At 33.5% G+C, this 12,880-nt stretch overlaps 1 protein-coding gene across 1 annotated transcript; it reads left to right on the top strand.

Moving 5' to 3' along the window:
* The first annotated feature begins 377 nt into the window (after nucleotides 1–377).
* On the top strand, nucleotides 378–10,990 carry LOC141305399 (eukaryotic translation initiation factor 3 subunit I). The gene is made up of 11 exons (XM_073832498.1): nucleotides 378–503; nucleotides 783–875; nucleotides 960–1,047; nucleotides 1,224–1,289; nucleotides 3,681–3,830; nucleotides 3,907–4,034; nucleotides 4,421–4,531; nucleotides 4,618–4,707; nucleotides 4,816–4,889; nucleotides 9,831–9,923; nucleotides 10,708–10,990. Exons 1-11 carry the CDS (start codon nucleotides 501–503, stop codon nucleotides 10,787–10,789), a joined length of 978 nt encoding a protein of 325 aa, XP_073688599.1. The 5' UTR covers nucleotides 378–500; the 3' UTR covers nucleotides 10,790–10,990.
* Nucleotides 10,991–12,880: the final 1,890 nt, after the last annotated feature.

Genomic DNA, 12,880 nt, shown 5'->3' with positions numbered 1-12,880 from the left:
AAACATTAAAAATCTTAACTTACCGTTGAAAATCTTTTGACTGGTAGCGTACGTATTATTATTAAAGTAAAAACAAACGTTTATACTTTGTGAATTAAGTATTAATTTAGTATATAAGAGCGTTATTTATTTTATTAGTAACACTCAGTATGTGTAAGTGTGAATTTGTGCTGTCGAGTTGTAACAGCACTTAATGTGTAGGACAAATAATTATAATAAAACAAAACCATAAACCTTTCAGTAACTGGCCATTCTCATAAAACTGACATGTTGGTTATATGATCTCAATTGTAAAACTAAAGATATCAAAATTACCTTGTTCGGACCGTTAGAATTGTTTATTGTTCAACGGGGAGCTGTTTTTGTCTGTACAGGAAGTGAAATCCGTCTTTTCCGTTTGTAACCGGGCGCAGTTGAGCACGCGTACCGCGTACTGTTTTTTTCTACGGCAGGTTTAAATATAATTTCGATTATATTCTGTCGATACAAAACCGGAGATAATGGTAAGCCTAAGTCTATGCATTTTCTGAGCTGTTGAATGAATTGCAGTCACACCGGAAGTCTGTTGACCAGTGTTTCGTATTAGCTAACAGATGCTAAGTTTCGCATTTGGCCAAATTTGAGATCCTAGTATTAGATTAGTATCTGTATTATGACATTTTAAGGACATTAAGAGACAGTAATGCATAAATAGTTGTGTAACTACAGTTAGAATCACTTTCCATGAAATGAAATCAACGTAACGTTACGTTAACACACTTTATGCTTTATATTTCGCATAGAGACCTATTCTTCTCCAGGGCCATGAGAGGTCCATCACTCAGATCAAATACAACAGAGAAGGAGATCTTCTGTTCTCAGTAGCCAAGGATACAGTAAGTGCTGAACAATAGTGAAAAAAATCCCAGTCTTTTTTTGTTGCTGCATTTTTGTGATTATGTTGTACATTGTGATTGTAGGTTGCGAATGCTTGGTACTCTGTCAATGGAGAAAGGCTGGGCACTTATAATGGACACACAGGTGCCGTCTGGTGTGTGGATGTTGACTGTATCCTTTCTAGAACATCTGCTGTATTGATTTACTGTTGGAGCAATGCTGGATCATATCATGTCTCATTCATTTCCTTTTTACTAATCATTTTGGTTTATGTGAATATTTCATCTGCCCTTATCTTTACTGTGAGGCATTTGTTTTGGAAAAGCTTTTCTTAACATGTTTCTAAGGGGACACTAAGAACGTGTTGACAGGATCTGCTGATAACAGCTGCAGGCTCTGGGACTGTGAGACAGGTTGGCAAATTTAGTACAATGTCAAATACACAACTACCTCTCTATTTTGATCCTTTCTTGACACATGACAAAAAATTGAACAAATTGTTTAGTTTTATTGTGTTAAAATAAAGAATTTTAGCCTTTTGATGTCAAATATTAAAGTGGTCGTTTGATTGTGGATCATATGATCCTTTAGGGTCTTAATGAAAAGTCTCTAATATACTTTGATTAAAAATTCTCAATAGTAGTGTAAAAAAACACCTTTTTGCACCTGAAGACCCTTTAAATGTAGTTGTTTTAGATATTAATATTTTAAAAGTAAACTTCAATAGCACGCCCTTCTTCTTTGCAAACTATTGAAATATTATCTGTTTTTTTGTTGTTGTTTGGTTGTTTTTTGGCCAATCCCCAGATGGTCGCACTCACATGTATTTTTTTTTTTATAATATAATAATAATTATAATAATAAAACTCTTCTTTATTTTCTCTAATTTTAGCCTTTTGTTTTTAAATATTCATTTCAGATGGTCACGACATCTACATATTGTTTTTTTTATAATGACAAAAATAAACAAATTATCAAGTATTATTAATATTCTCAATTTGAGCCTTTTAACTTTTTTGCAATCTCAACAGTCACACCACCTGCATATTTCTTTTGAAATAATAATACCTTAAATGTAAATTACAGGGGCCTATTATTATTATTATCAAACTGTAAACTAATCTTAATTTTCTCAATATTTTTTGCTTTTTATTATTTTTGTTTTTCACTATTTCCAGTCACACTACCTGCATATTGTTTTCAAAATATTTATATCTTAAATGTAATTTACAGGCCTATTGTTATTATCAAAGAGTAAATTATTCTTCATTTTCTCAATATTTTAGCTTTTCATTTATTTCTTTATTCTTCACAATTTCCAGTCTTCCAGTTTTTTAACATTAATATCTTGCATGTTAATTACAGAGACCTATTATTATCATTCATTTTTATCAAACTGTAAACTGTACTTCAGTTTTTCTGTTTTAGCCTTTTTAGTTATTTATATATGTATTTATTTTTCACAAGTACCAGTTACTCCACCTGCGTATTGTTTTTAAAACATTAATATCCTAAATGTAAATTACAGAGGCCTATTATTTTTATTATCGTCTTTATCAAACTGTAAACTATTCTTAATTTTCTCAATAGTTTAAGCCTTTTATTTTTTTTACAATGTCCAATTAGTCACACCACCTGCATAGTGTTTTAAAAATATGAATATCTTAAATGTAAATTGCAGAGGCCTATTATTATCAAACTGTAAACTTTTCTTCATTTTCTCAATAATTTGATTCTTCTATTTTTATTTTTTAAACAATGTCCAATCAGTTACGCTGCTTGCATATTGTTTTTAAAATATTTATATCTTAAATGTAAATTACAGTCCTATTATTATCAAACTGTAAACTTTTCTTCATTTTCTCAATGTTATTAGCCTTTTATTTATTCTTCACAATTCCAGTCACACTACCTGCATATTGTTTTTAAAATATTTATATCTTAAATGTAAATTACAGTCCTATTATTATCAATATCAAACTGTATTTTATTCTTAATTTTCTCAATATTTCTAGCCCTTATTTATTTTTACAATTTCCAAATTAGTCACAACCACCTGCATATTTATTTTTTTTATTAAATAATAATATCTTAAATGTAAATTAAATGTTTAAAATATGTATGTCTTAAATGTAAATTACAGAGGCTTATTATTAAACTGTAAACTATTCTTAATTTTCTTATTATTTGTAGCCTTTTATTTAGGTATTTATTTATTACAATTTTCAATCAGTCACACCACCTGCATATTGTTTTTAAAATATTAATGTTAAATGTACACTTATTATTAGTATCATCATCAAACTCTAAACTATTCTTAATTTTCTCAATGATTTGAGCCTTTTATATTATTATTTTTTTTTTTTACAATTAGTTATACCACCTGCATATTGTTTTTAAAACATTATTATAAACCGACATTTTATCAATTTCACCCTTTTTTAACAATCTCCAAAGTCACACCATTTGCATATTTTTAAAATATGAATATTTTAAAATAATATTAATATAATTCTGTCTTTTCCAGACAGTCAAAAACACCTACACATTACAATTTAATATAAAATGTTTTAAGTCAAAATTTAATATAAAAATATATATTTAAATAATAAAAATGTTCATCAAAAAACAGGTGAAGATTTTTTGTATGAAATGTCTTTGTGTTTGTCGGAACTTTCTTTCACCAACCTAAGATTTAATATCAGTTTAAATGGTTTGTCAACAAAGCATTGTTTTACAAAATGTCAAACACACACTTTTTTTTTTAGTCTTCTTGAATGACATTTCTGTGTTGACTTCCTCAGGAAAGCAGCTGGCTCTGCTGGAGACAAGCTCGGCGGTGAGAACATGCGGCTTTGACTTCAGTGGGAACATAATCATGTTTTCCACAGACAAGCAGATGGGCTACCAGTGCTTCCTCAACTATTTCGACCTGCGAGACCCTCAACAAATCGGTTAGTATTTGACCACAGATTAAATCAATACTAATGTTGCTTAAAATGTATTAAATATTTTGTCTTTCCTCCACAGAGGACAACCAACCTTATCTGTCGGTGCCCTGCAATGAGTCAAAGATCACCAGCGCTGTCTGGGGTCCGCTGGGAGAGTTTGTGATTGCCGGCCATGAAAATGGAGAAATTAACCAGTTTAGTGCTAAGGTCTGTGCCTTTGGTTTCTTTTACACATTTGGAGTCAGAAAGTTTTTTTTGGTCATGGTTTCTACAAAACAAATATTATATAGAACAACTTTTTCAACATGATAATTAGAAATGTTTCTTGATCATCAAATCAGCATAATAGAATGATTTCTGAAGGATTATGTGACACTGAAGACTGGAGTAATGATGCTGAAAATTACATTTTCAAATATATTAAAAAGTAAAACATTTATTTAAATGTGTAATATTATTTTACATATTACTGTTTTTACAGTATTTTTGATTTAAAAAAAAAAATGCAGTCTTGGTGAGCATACGTGTCTTCAAAAACATTACAAATCCTACAGATTTAAGAGATGTTAATTGTCTATCGTGTGACTCTTCAGTCAGGGGAGATTCTGAAGACTGCGAAGGAACACACCAAACAGATCAATGACATCCAGACGTCTGTGGATCTCACGATGGTCATCAGTGCCTCCAAAGACTGTACTGCCAAGGTTTGTTTTTGAAAACTGAATGGTAAACTGTGTTGGGAATGATGCTGGGTTACTCTAACTCACATACCGCTTCCTTCATTGTGCAGTTGTTTGACTCCGCAAACCTCGACCACATCAGATCCTTCAAGACAGAGCGGCCTGTTAACTCCGCTGCTATTTCACCCATCATGGACCATGTAAGTCTGAAATCTACTCTAGTTTCTCTCATGCTTCAGTTAATTTGTGTACCTGCCAGCAAATCCTTTTCCACATGGGTAATAGCAGAAATGTCTTGTGTTGCTCAGGTGGTGATGGGAGGTGGTCAGGAAGCCATGGAAGTCACAACCACCTCTACAAGGATCGGCAAATTCGAGGCCAGGTTAGTGCTGTTACAGCTGTGATTCTGCATAGAAAATAATTAGGAATTTTGGTAACACTTTGCAGTAAGCTGTCATTAGTTAATGTATTAACTAGGGCTGCACAATATTGGGAAAATATGAGATATGCGAGATTGTTGTTGAATATTGCCATAACGATATTTCTTGCGATATAACATTTCCCTAGAGAAATGCTTTTTTAAATTATTATTATTATCTATTTTTTAAAATCATTTATATATGTAATGATCATACTAAAATAAACAGGTAATAGATATTCATCTGTCATCCGAATTAAATCTAATTCAGGCTAAAAAAAACTATTTCAAGTAAGTTGCAAACACTTAGACTTTAAAACACTATGAATGACTTACAACCTCAGCAGATATTCAGATTTCTGGTTTGCTGTTACCACAGACCTGCAAACAAAAAATCAATTGCTTTCAAACATTACCTTTTTTTTTTTACACATAACATACACTAAACATACACTTTTTTTAAGTGTTATTAAACAAAAATTAAATAATAAATTACTATTAAACAAAGTTTACCATTAAACTTTGAAATGTTAGGAGTATCAAAAATAAATAAATAAATAAAATTAGGAGCACCCAATTTCTTTTTAGTAATGCACGATCTTGATTCTTCATGGCCGATTCTGATTGCAGATGTTTTACAAGCAAATGGGCTGATTCTGAAAACCTTTTTTTATATATTTATTTTACGCCCTAAGTAAGGGATAAGAATGAATGAAAGTGCATGAACAAGATGTTTATTTTCTCTATTATAGGTACAGCCATTTAAATTAGAGGCAACCACTGCATTTTTAAAGAATACAGTAAAAATAACAAAAAAATAAATGAGTTTTTTCTTAGTAGTTTAGACAATAAATGCAGCTATAATCAAAGTAGGCTACTCTTTCAATATTCAAAGTGCAAATAGAGACTAAATTTTTCAAGCATGATACAGAGTTATAGACAACTACAAAACTTAATGTATGCCCACATATTGATAACAGCCTAGATATTTTATGTAGCCTAATTTGCGCGCATTGTTGGGTCGCTCTCTAAACACGGGGTATTAAAATTGCTTTTGAAAGCATATGCGCGTTTTACTTTTGGTTTCGTTTTAACGACCATGCGAAACTCTCAAGAGCGCTGAGCGTCCATTCTACAATACAAGAGATTACTTTAACCCTTATGCGGTCTTCGTTTTGGAATCACACTCATGGTCTTTGGGGTCTCTAGAGACCCCAGGCAACAAAACTTAAATTTTGTAACAAAATAAAAGGTAACAAAAAAAACAAAAAAAGTTTTTCCTGTTTATTAATGTTTTTACTCCACATTTGTGCAGTTTTCGCAGTTTTTATGCTATTTTTTAAATATATATAAATTATTAAATAAATATATATTTTTAATAGGTTTATAGGCAAAAACAGCTTTTTATGTAAAATTGACTTTATAAAATACCCACATTTTAAACTTTCATTCATGGGGATAGCATGGATAATTTGATATGGTTTAGTGTAAGATTTTTGCCCATTTTTTGGAAAATGACGTTTTAAAAGTAAAAAAATATAACTTTTACCACTAGATGGCTGCAGAGCACTACTATTAACTAATTGCTATTTGACCAACAATAAGATATCTTTTCACAAGTTTTTTCAGTTGAATTCATATCTACATATTATGAAATCACAATTATTACGATAAAAAATACTTTTTGACAAAGTTAAGCATTTTTTGTACTAAAACAAAACCAGTTCTATTCCATATTGAGTTGCAGTACAAAACATGAACATAAGAATGCAACTACAACATCTTTTTTACTTTTTATTTGACAAATTATAAGAGAGCAGTTTTTATGGTCTCCAAATGTAGTCCTGTGTGTTTCATGATATGTAGATATGAACTCAACTGAAAAAACTTGTGAAAAGACATCTTTCAGGTGGTCAAATAGGAAAAAGCATATAGTGGAGCTCTGCAGCCACCTACTGGTAAAAGTATTTTTTTTACGTTTAAAACTGGATTTTCCAAAAGATGGGCAAAAATCTTACACTAAACCATGTGAAATTATCCATTTTATCTACATGAATGAAAGTTAGTCATGTGAGGTTTTTATAAAAGGGAATTTTACAAAAAAAGCTGTTTTTGTGTAAAAACCTATACAAAATATTTGTTTATTAATTTATATATATTTTAAAAATATCCTAAATCCTCCAAAAACTGCACACATGAGGAGTAAAAACATTAATAAACAGGAAAATAACATTTGTTTTGTTCTTTTAACTATTATTTTATAACAAAAATTGCATTTTGTTGCCTGGGGTCTCCAGAGACCCCAAAGACCACGAGTGTGAGTTTTTTTTTTACACCAAGATAAAATCATGCTATCAATCCAATTTTTTTTTCTTTTGTAGATCTACAAAGTGTTTACAGTTTTACAGAGTCTCATGTCTCTTGGACAAAGAGAACATTTTTTAAATTTTTCCAAACGCCTTTTGGGGTAAAAAATACCCCGAAGACCGCATAAGGGTTAACAAAACCATTTGAAAGTGGATGGACACCAACAGGATTTTGAAAAGCTTGTCCCCAGTGGAAATTACGCCCCTGTGTGAGTGGAACTCTGTTGCTGAGTTATCATCTGATGTGAATGTATGCCGCGTTGTACAGTAGCCTATATTGAGACTGAGGCGCCAGAATTGTATCTGACACAATGTGCGTGTAACACAAAATATAGTAGATTTCTTCAAAAGCAGATTGTGGAGACCTTTTAACTGTCCACAATAAAAAAATCATCATATCACACACTCCTAATTGCAATGCAGTTTGTGCAGATCTGGAACAGAGGTTAGTTGAGAGAAAGAAAGAAAAAAACGGCCGGTTCCTAGTTGAGCGGAGCTCAGTGACGGAGTGATTGACGGCTAATATCTCAAATCTTCATTAAAGGTAATATAAAGATTAAGTTTAAATGGTTGTAATGTTGGAGAGAACGCGAACTTGTCACTGAATCAGCTCACAGCAGTCTGTGAAAAGTTTTGTAAAGAAATTAAACCAATTAAATGTCATTTATCGCAACTCTCTGCGATACCAATATCGCGTATACTGTTATCACGAAAACGATAAGTTTTCGATATATCTCGCAGCCCTAGTATTAACTAACATGAGCAAACAGTGAATAATACATTTATTACATTATTTATTCATCTTTGTTAATATAAAATAGTCGTTCATGTTAGTTCACAGTGCATTAATTAATGTTAACAATAGGGGTGTGTGATATGACTATTTTTGATCGTGGACGATTAAAATGATTTTGGCAAAAACATAATCACGATTATTTTGGTCAATATTGTAATCACGATTATTTTGCATGATTATGATCATTTAAGACATAACTGACAAGGGTTTACATGAATAATCACCTAGTGCCTCATTTTGAAATATTTTTGCCGTTTTGGAATCGTTTAAGCGCGCACCTTGAGCTAAAAGGTAACTTTACATGTCCATGTTCTGCTCCGTCTCTGAGCGCATACACAGAACAGCGCAAGTTTTCTTACATTCTATTAAAAACATCAAAGAAACATTAATAAATCAAGCACGTCCTCTTTTATGGAAGTCACATTACATGATTTTGCTGATTTGCATGTGAAATTAGGCTTTTATGGAGGAGTGAAAGTTTCATCTCAATTACTGCATTTTCATGATTGATTGAAGCAGAGATCGAAACCGAATTTCGATTAATTGCACAGCCCTACAATCTACTTTTGAAAAATATCGTAGTATTATGCTACAGTGTGCCTTTGTCTCAATATACTGTACAACATGAGATACATTCACTGATGGGACACTGCATTTATTCGTATTCACAATCACAAAGGTAAATTTTTTGCATGTGCTTCAAAGCCATGCCGGTAAAATAACGTAAAATGACAGACTGCATGATTTTAGCCCCGATTTTGACAGGTTTTGAGAAATCGCCGACAAATGCCCGAAATCAGAGGCAAATCGCTGCTCGTTCACGCGAGTGACAATCACACAGTGTGAACTATCAAAGACGCGATCTGAGAGATTCGCCGACGTGTCGCTGACACCAGTAAGATATTTGACATGCTAAATATCTGGACCTGTCGGCGATTCAAAATCATGCCGTGTGAAAGGTGATCTGACTGAAAATCACATCGGCGATTACCTACAGCCAATGAGACAGCAACATCCAGGCCAGTGGGAAGTTGGGGGAGGAGTTACGAAGGTATAGACCTCAATATCAACAAGCATAGCTTCGGCTTCTTTTCTTTTCGCTGCAAATGAGTGCACATGCAATTTGTACGACAAGCTTCTTGCGGGCTACCATTTTTAATTTTTTTTATAATAATCCCAGTCTCACGTGAGAACTTGCATGCCTGACCTCGCGTTGTTTCCATGTCACTTCTCGCGTGTGTTTGGTTGTGAGACGTAGTTTGCGGACCGGGACAAAGTTGTCGGCGATTCTTCCTATTGTAAAGTCATGCAGTGTGAAACCCCCTGTCGCCGATCCATCGTGCAGTGTGAACACAGCAGCGACGGAATGCTACCCCAGATAGTCATGCAGTGTGAAAAGATCTGTGACACGATTGCTTTGAAAATCGTGCAGTCTGAACTCGGCATTAGACAACTTGTAAAATAGTAAAACCAACATGACAGAGAATCGTGATAAAATCATGAATCGTGATATTTCTGGGAGAAAAAGGGATATATTTTTGCCATACCGCCCACCCCTAGTTAACAAATACTACTTGTGATTTTAATAGTGCATTAGTAAATTAAAAATTAACATTAACTAAGATTAATAAATGCTGTAGAAGTATTGTTCATGCTTAGTTAATGTCAACTAATGTAGTTAAGTAATGGACCTTAATATAAAGTGTTATCGTAACCTTATCCAATATTGCCACGCTTTTCTAGGTTTTTCCATGCGGCTTATGAAGAGGAGTTTGGCCGTGTAAAGGGACACTTCGGCCCCATCAACTGTGTGGCGTTCCACCCAGATGGTAAAAGGTTAGTCCCTGCATTTATATTGATTTATCAGCCATGTAAAATTAGGATGTCTTCACACTTGTCATGTTTGGTTTGATTAAAACAAACTCTGGTGAAATTGCTTTGTTAGTGTGGTTCATTTGAGTAAGCGTGAACGCTGCCATCTGAACCCTGGTGCGCACCAAACTAGTGGACCGAGACCGCTAAAAAGATGGCTCTTGGTCCGCTTCCAAACAAACTCTGGTGGGGTTCGAATGAAATATGAACGCAACATGGACCAAATACTTCTAAACAAACCAAAAACAGCAAGTAATGACAAAGTGCGATGCTATGTGACATGATTTCATGAAGGGAACAAGCGGTGTATCCAAAACTAAATGAGCAGAAGGCAATGTGGAGCAACGAGGAGGTTAAGTGCCTTTTATGAGCTCTTTGTATGTTTGCAGGGGGTAGAAATAAAAACATACACGCACAATGAGTGTTAGGTATTAGGTATATTCGACTTAAAGTCGTGTACCTTCCTTTAGTTTGGAGTGTTTGTTGAGTTTCGTCACGAAATATGTCATTCAACTCGACCAATCTGGTTGTGAATGTATCACTATGCCTTTAGGTTTGGTGTCTTTAGGTTCGCTGTTAAAAATGCCAGTGTGAACGCTAAGCGGACCAGGACCAAATGTATCATTTTCCTTTTTTTTCCGGACCAAATGAACCAAACAAACCAAACTACATGTGTGAACACACCCTTAGTTTAAAATATTTATCCTTCATTATTTTAATTAACAATTTCACTCTTTTGCATCTACAGTTACAGCAGTGGAGGAGAGGATGGTTACGTCAGAATTCATTACTTCGATCCCTCGTATTTTGATTTTGAGCTTGAGGTGTAATAACCAGTGACTGTTGGCGTTCCTAACATCCAGGAGAGATCACCATTTGAACACAGTAGTAACACCTAATTGACTGCACAAGGCTTAACATGGACATTGTTTTATATGGGCACCTACATACAAATATTGCATTTAAAGCATTTCATGCAATGTGTATTTAATGCATTGAACATTCTGAATAAACAGGGATTGAGATATAAAGTGGCCTTTGTTACTGCTTGTCTTTTTACAAATTAGTGCCATCACTGTAGAAATACTGAAATGGATGGTTTTTTCCCCCCACATTTTTTCTAGAATTAATTGAGGTTAAAGGGATAGTACACCAAAAAATTAAAATTCTGTTATAACTCACCCTCATGTCGTTCCAAACCCATAAGACTGTTCATCTTCGGAACACAAATTAGGATATTTTTGATGAAATCTGAAAGCTTTCTGACCCTGCGTAGACAGCAATGCAACTGACACGTTCAAGACCTAGAAAGGTAGTAAGAACATTGTTAAAATAGTCCATGTGACATCAGTGGTTCAACCTTTAATTTTAAATACCTTCATGAACACATGTCAAAGACTTTGGAATTGTTAAAGAAAGAAATTATTTTTGTTTTCTTTGTGCACAAAAAGTATTCTTGTAGCTTTATAAAATTATGGTTAAAGCATTGATGTCACATGGCCGTTTTTGGGTCTGGGATCATTTTAGTTACATCACTCTCATAAATTCTATGGAGGGTCATAAAGCTTTCAGATTTCATCAAAAAGATCTTAATTTTTGTTCCAAAGATGCACAAAGGTGCTATGGGTTTGGAAGGTGAGTAATTAATGACAGTATTTTCATTTTTGAGCGAACTATCCCTTGTTGTTAACATTAAAGGAACCGTATGTAAGAAATGTATTTCAGTTAATCATAAAATGGCCCTGACATGTCACTAGACATTAAGAAATCATGTTCATTTCAAATACTTATATCACTGACAACAGTGGTCCGGCCAGGATATTGTCATTTAAAAGTGACAGTTGCATATGGGCTTATTTTTGTGCCAATAAGAATGAACGTAACTTCATTCTTCAAGCGTCCCCCATGGATTTCATGAACATTCTATTTATTTCTCCACCGTAAAACATCACAAATTTCTGGAGAAAATGTGATGGCACGCAAAGTTGGTCCAAATTCATGACTTCTTTATTATAAGTAAAATTTGACAGAAGTCGTTGTTAAGGTGCGCTAAACCAGGATAAGCTGAGTCCTTACAATGGACTTCTATGGGGAACGCGTAATTTGATATTCTTTTTATGCATGTTCTTTTGACAGCAGAAAGTGTTTTTTTTTTTTTTCTATGGGGAATAACGCGTAACATATTATTCACTATACACTGAATAAGAGCTCATTCTTTTAACAGCAGCTAGTGTTTATTATGTAACATTTGACAGAAATTTGGTTTTCCCCAGTCGCTGTTAAGATACGATAAAGCCACATTAAGTTATTTCCTTATCTATGGGGGACGCTTAACGTGATACATTCACTTTATATGTGGAATAAGAGCTCATTCTTTTGACAGCAGAAAGTATTTATCATAAATTAAATTTGACAGAAGATTGGTCTTCCTCAGTTGAACCACGTTAAGCTTTTTCCTTAATGAAGTTTTATAGGGAGAAAAAGCTTAACGTGATATTATTTACTTTATGTGCTGAATGAGATCTCATTCTTTTGACAGCAGCAAGCACTTATAAGTAATATTTGACATAAGTTTGGTTTTCCCCAGTCGTTGTTAAGATACGTTAAACCACGTTAAGCTGTTTCCTTATGGACTTCCATGGGGGACGCTTAACGTGATATTATTCACTTTTTATGCTGAATGAGATCTAATTCTTTTGACAGCAGCAAGCACTTATTATAAGTAATATTTGACATAAGTTTGGTTTTCCCCAGTCGTTGTTAAGATACGTTAAACCACGTTAAGCTGTTTCCTTATGGACTTCCATGGGGGACGCTTAACGTGATATTATTCACTTTTTATGCTGAATGAGATCTAATTCTTTTGACAGCAGCAAGCATTTATTATAAGTAAAATTTGACAGAAGTTTGGTCTTCCCGGG

Source organism: Garra rufa, unplaced genomic scaffold (genome assembly GCF_049309525.1).
Source record: "Garra rufa unplaced genomic scaffold, GarRuf1.0 hap1_unplaced_002, whole genome shotgun sequence".
NCBI classification, from domain to species: Eukaryota; Metazoa; Chordata; class Actinopteri; order Cypriniformes; family Cyprinidae; genus Garra; species Garra rufa.
Note: the sequence above shows the minus strand (reverse complement) of the source record. Positions and strands in the feature narration are given on the sequence as shown.

Excerpts from the sequence above, each read along its gene's own strand:
- LOC141305399 (XM_073832498.1), top strand. Across the intron at positions 4,035-4,420 it reads TTAACCAGTTTAGTGCTAAG|TCAGGGGAGATTCTGAAGAC; the intron begins GTCTGTGCCTTT and ends GTGACTCTTCAG. Across the intron at positions 4,708-4,815 it reads TTTCACCCATCATGGACCAT|GTGGTGATGGGAGGTGGTCA; the intron begins GTAAGTCTGAAA and ends TGTGTTGCTCAG.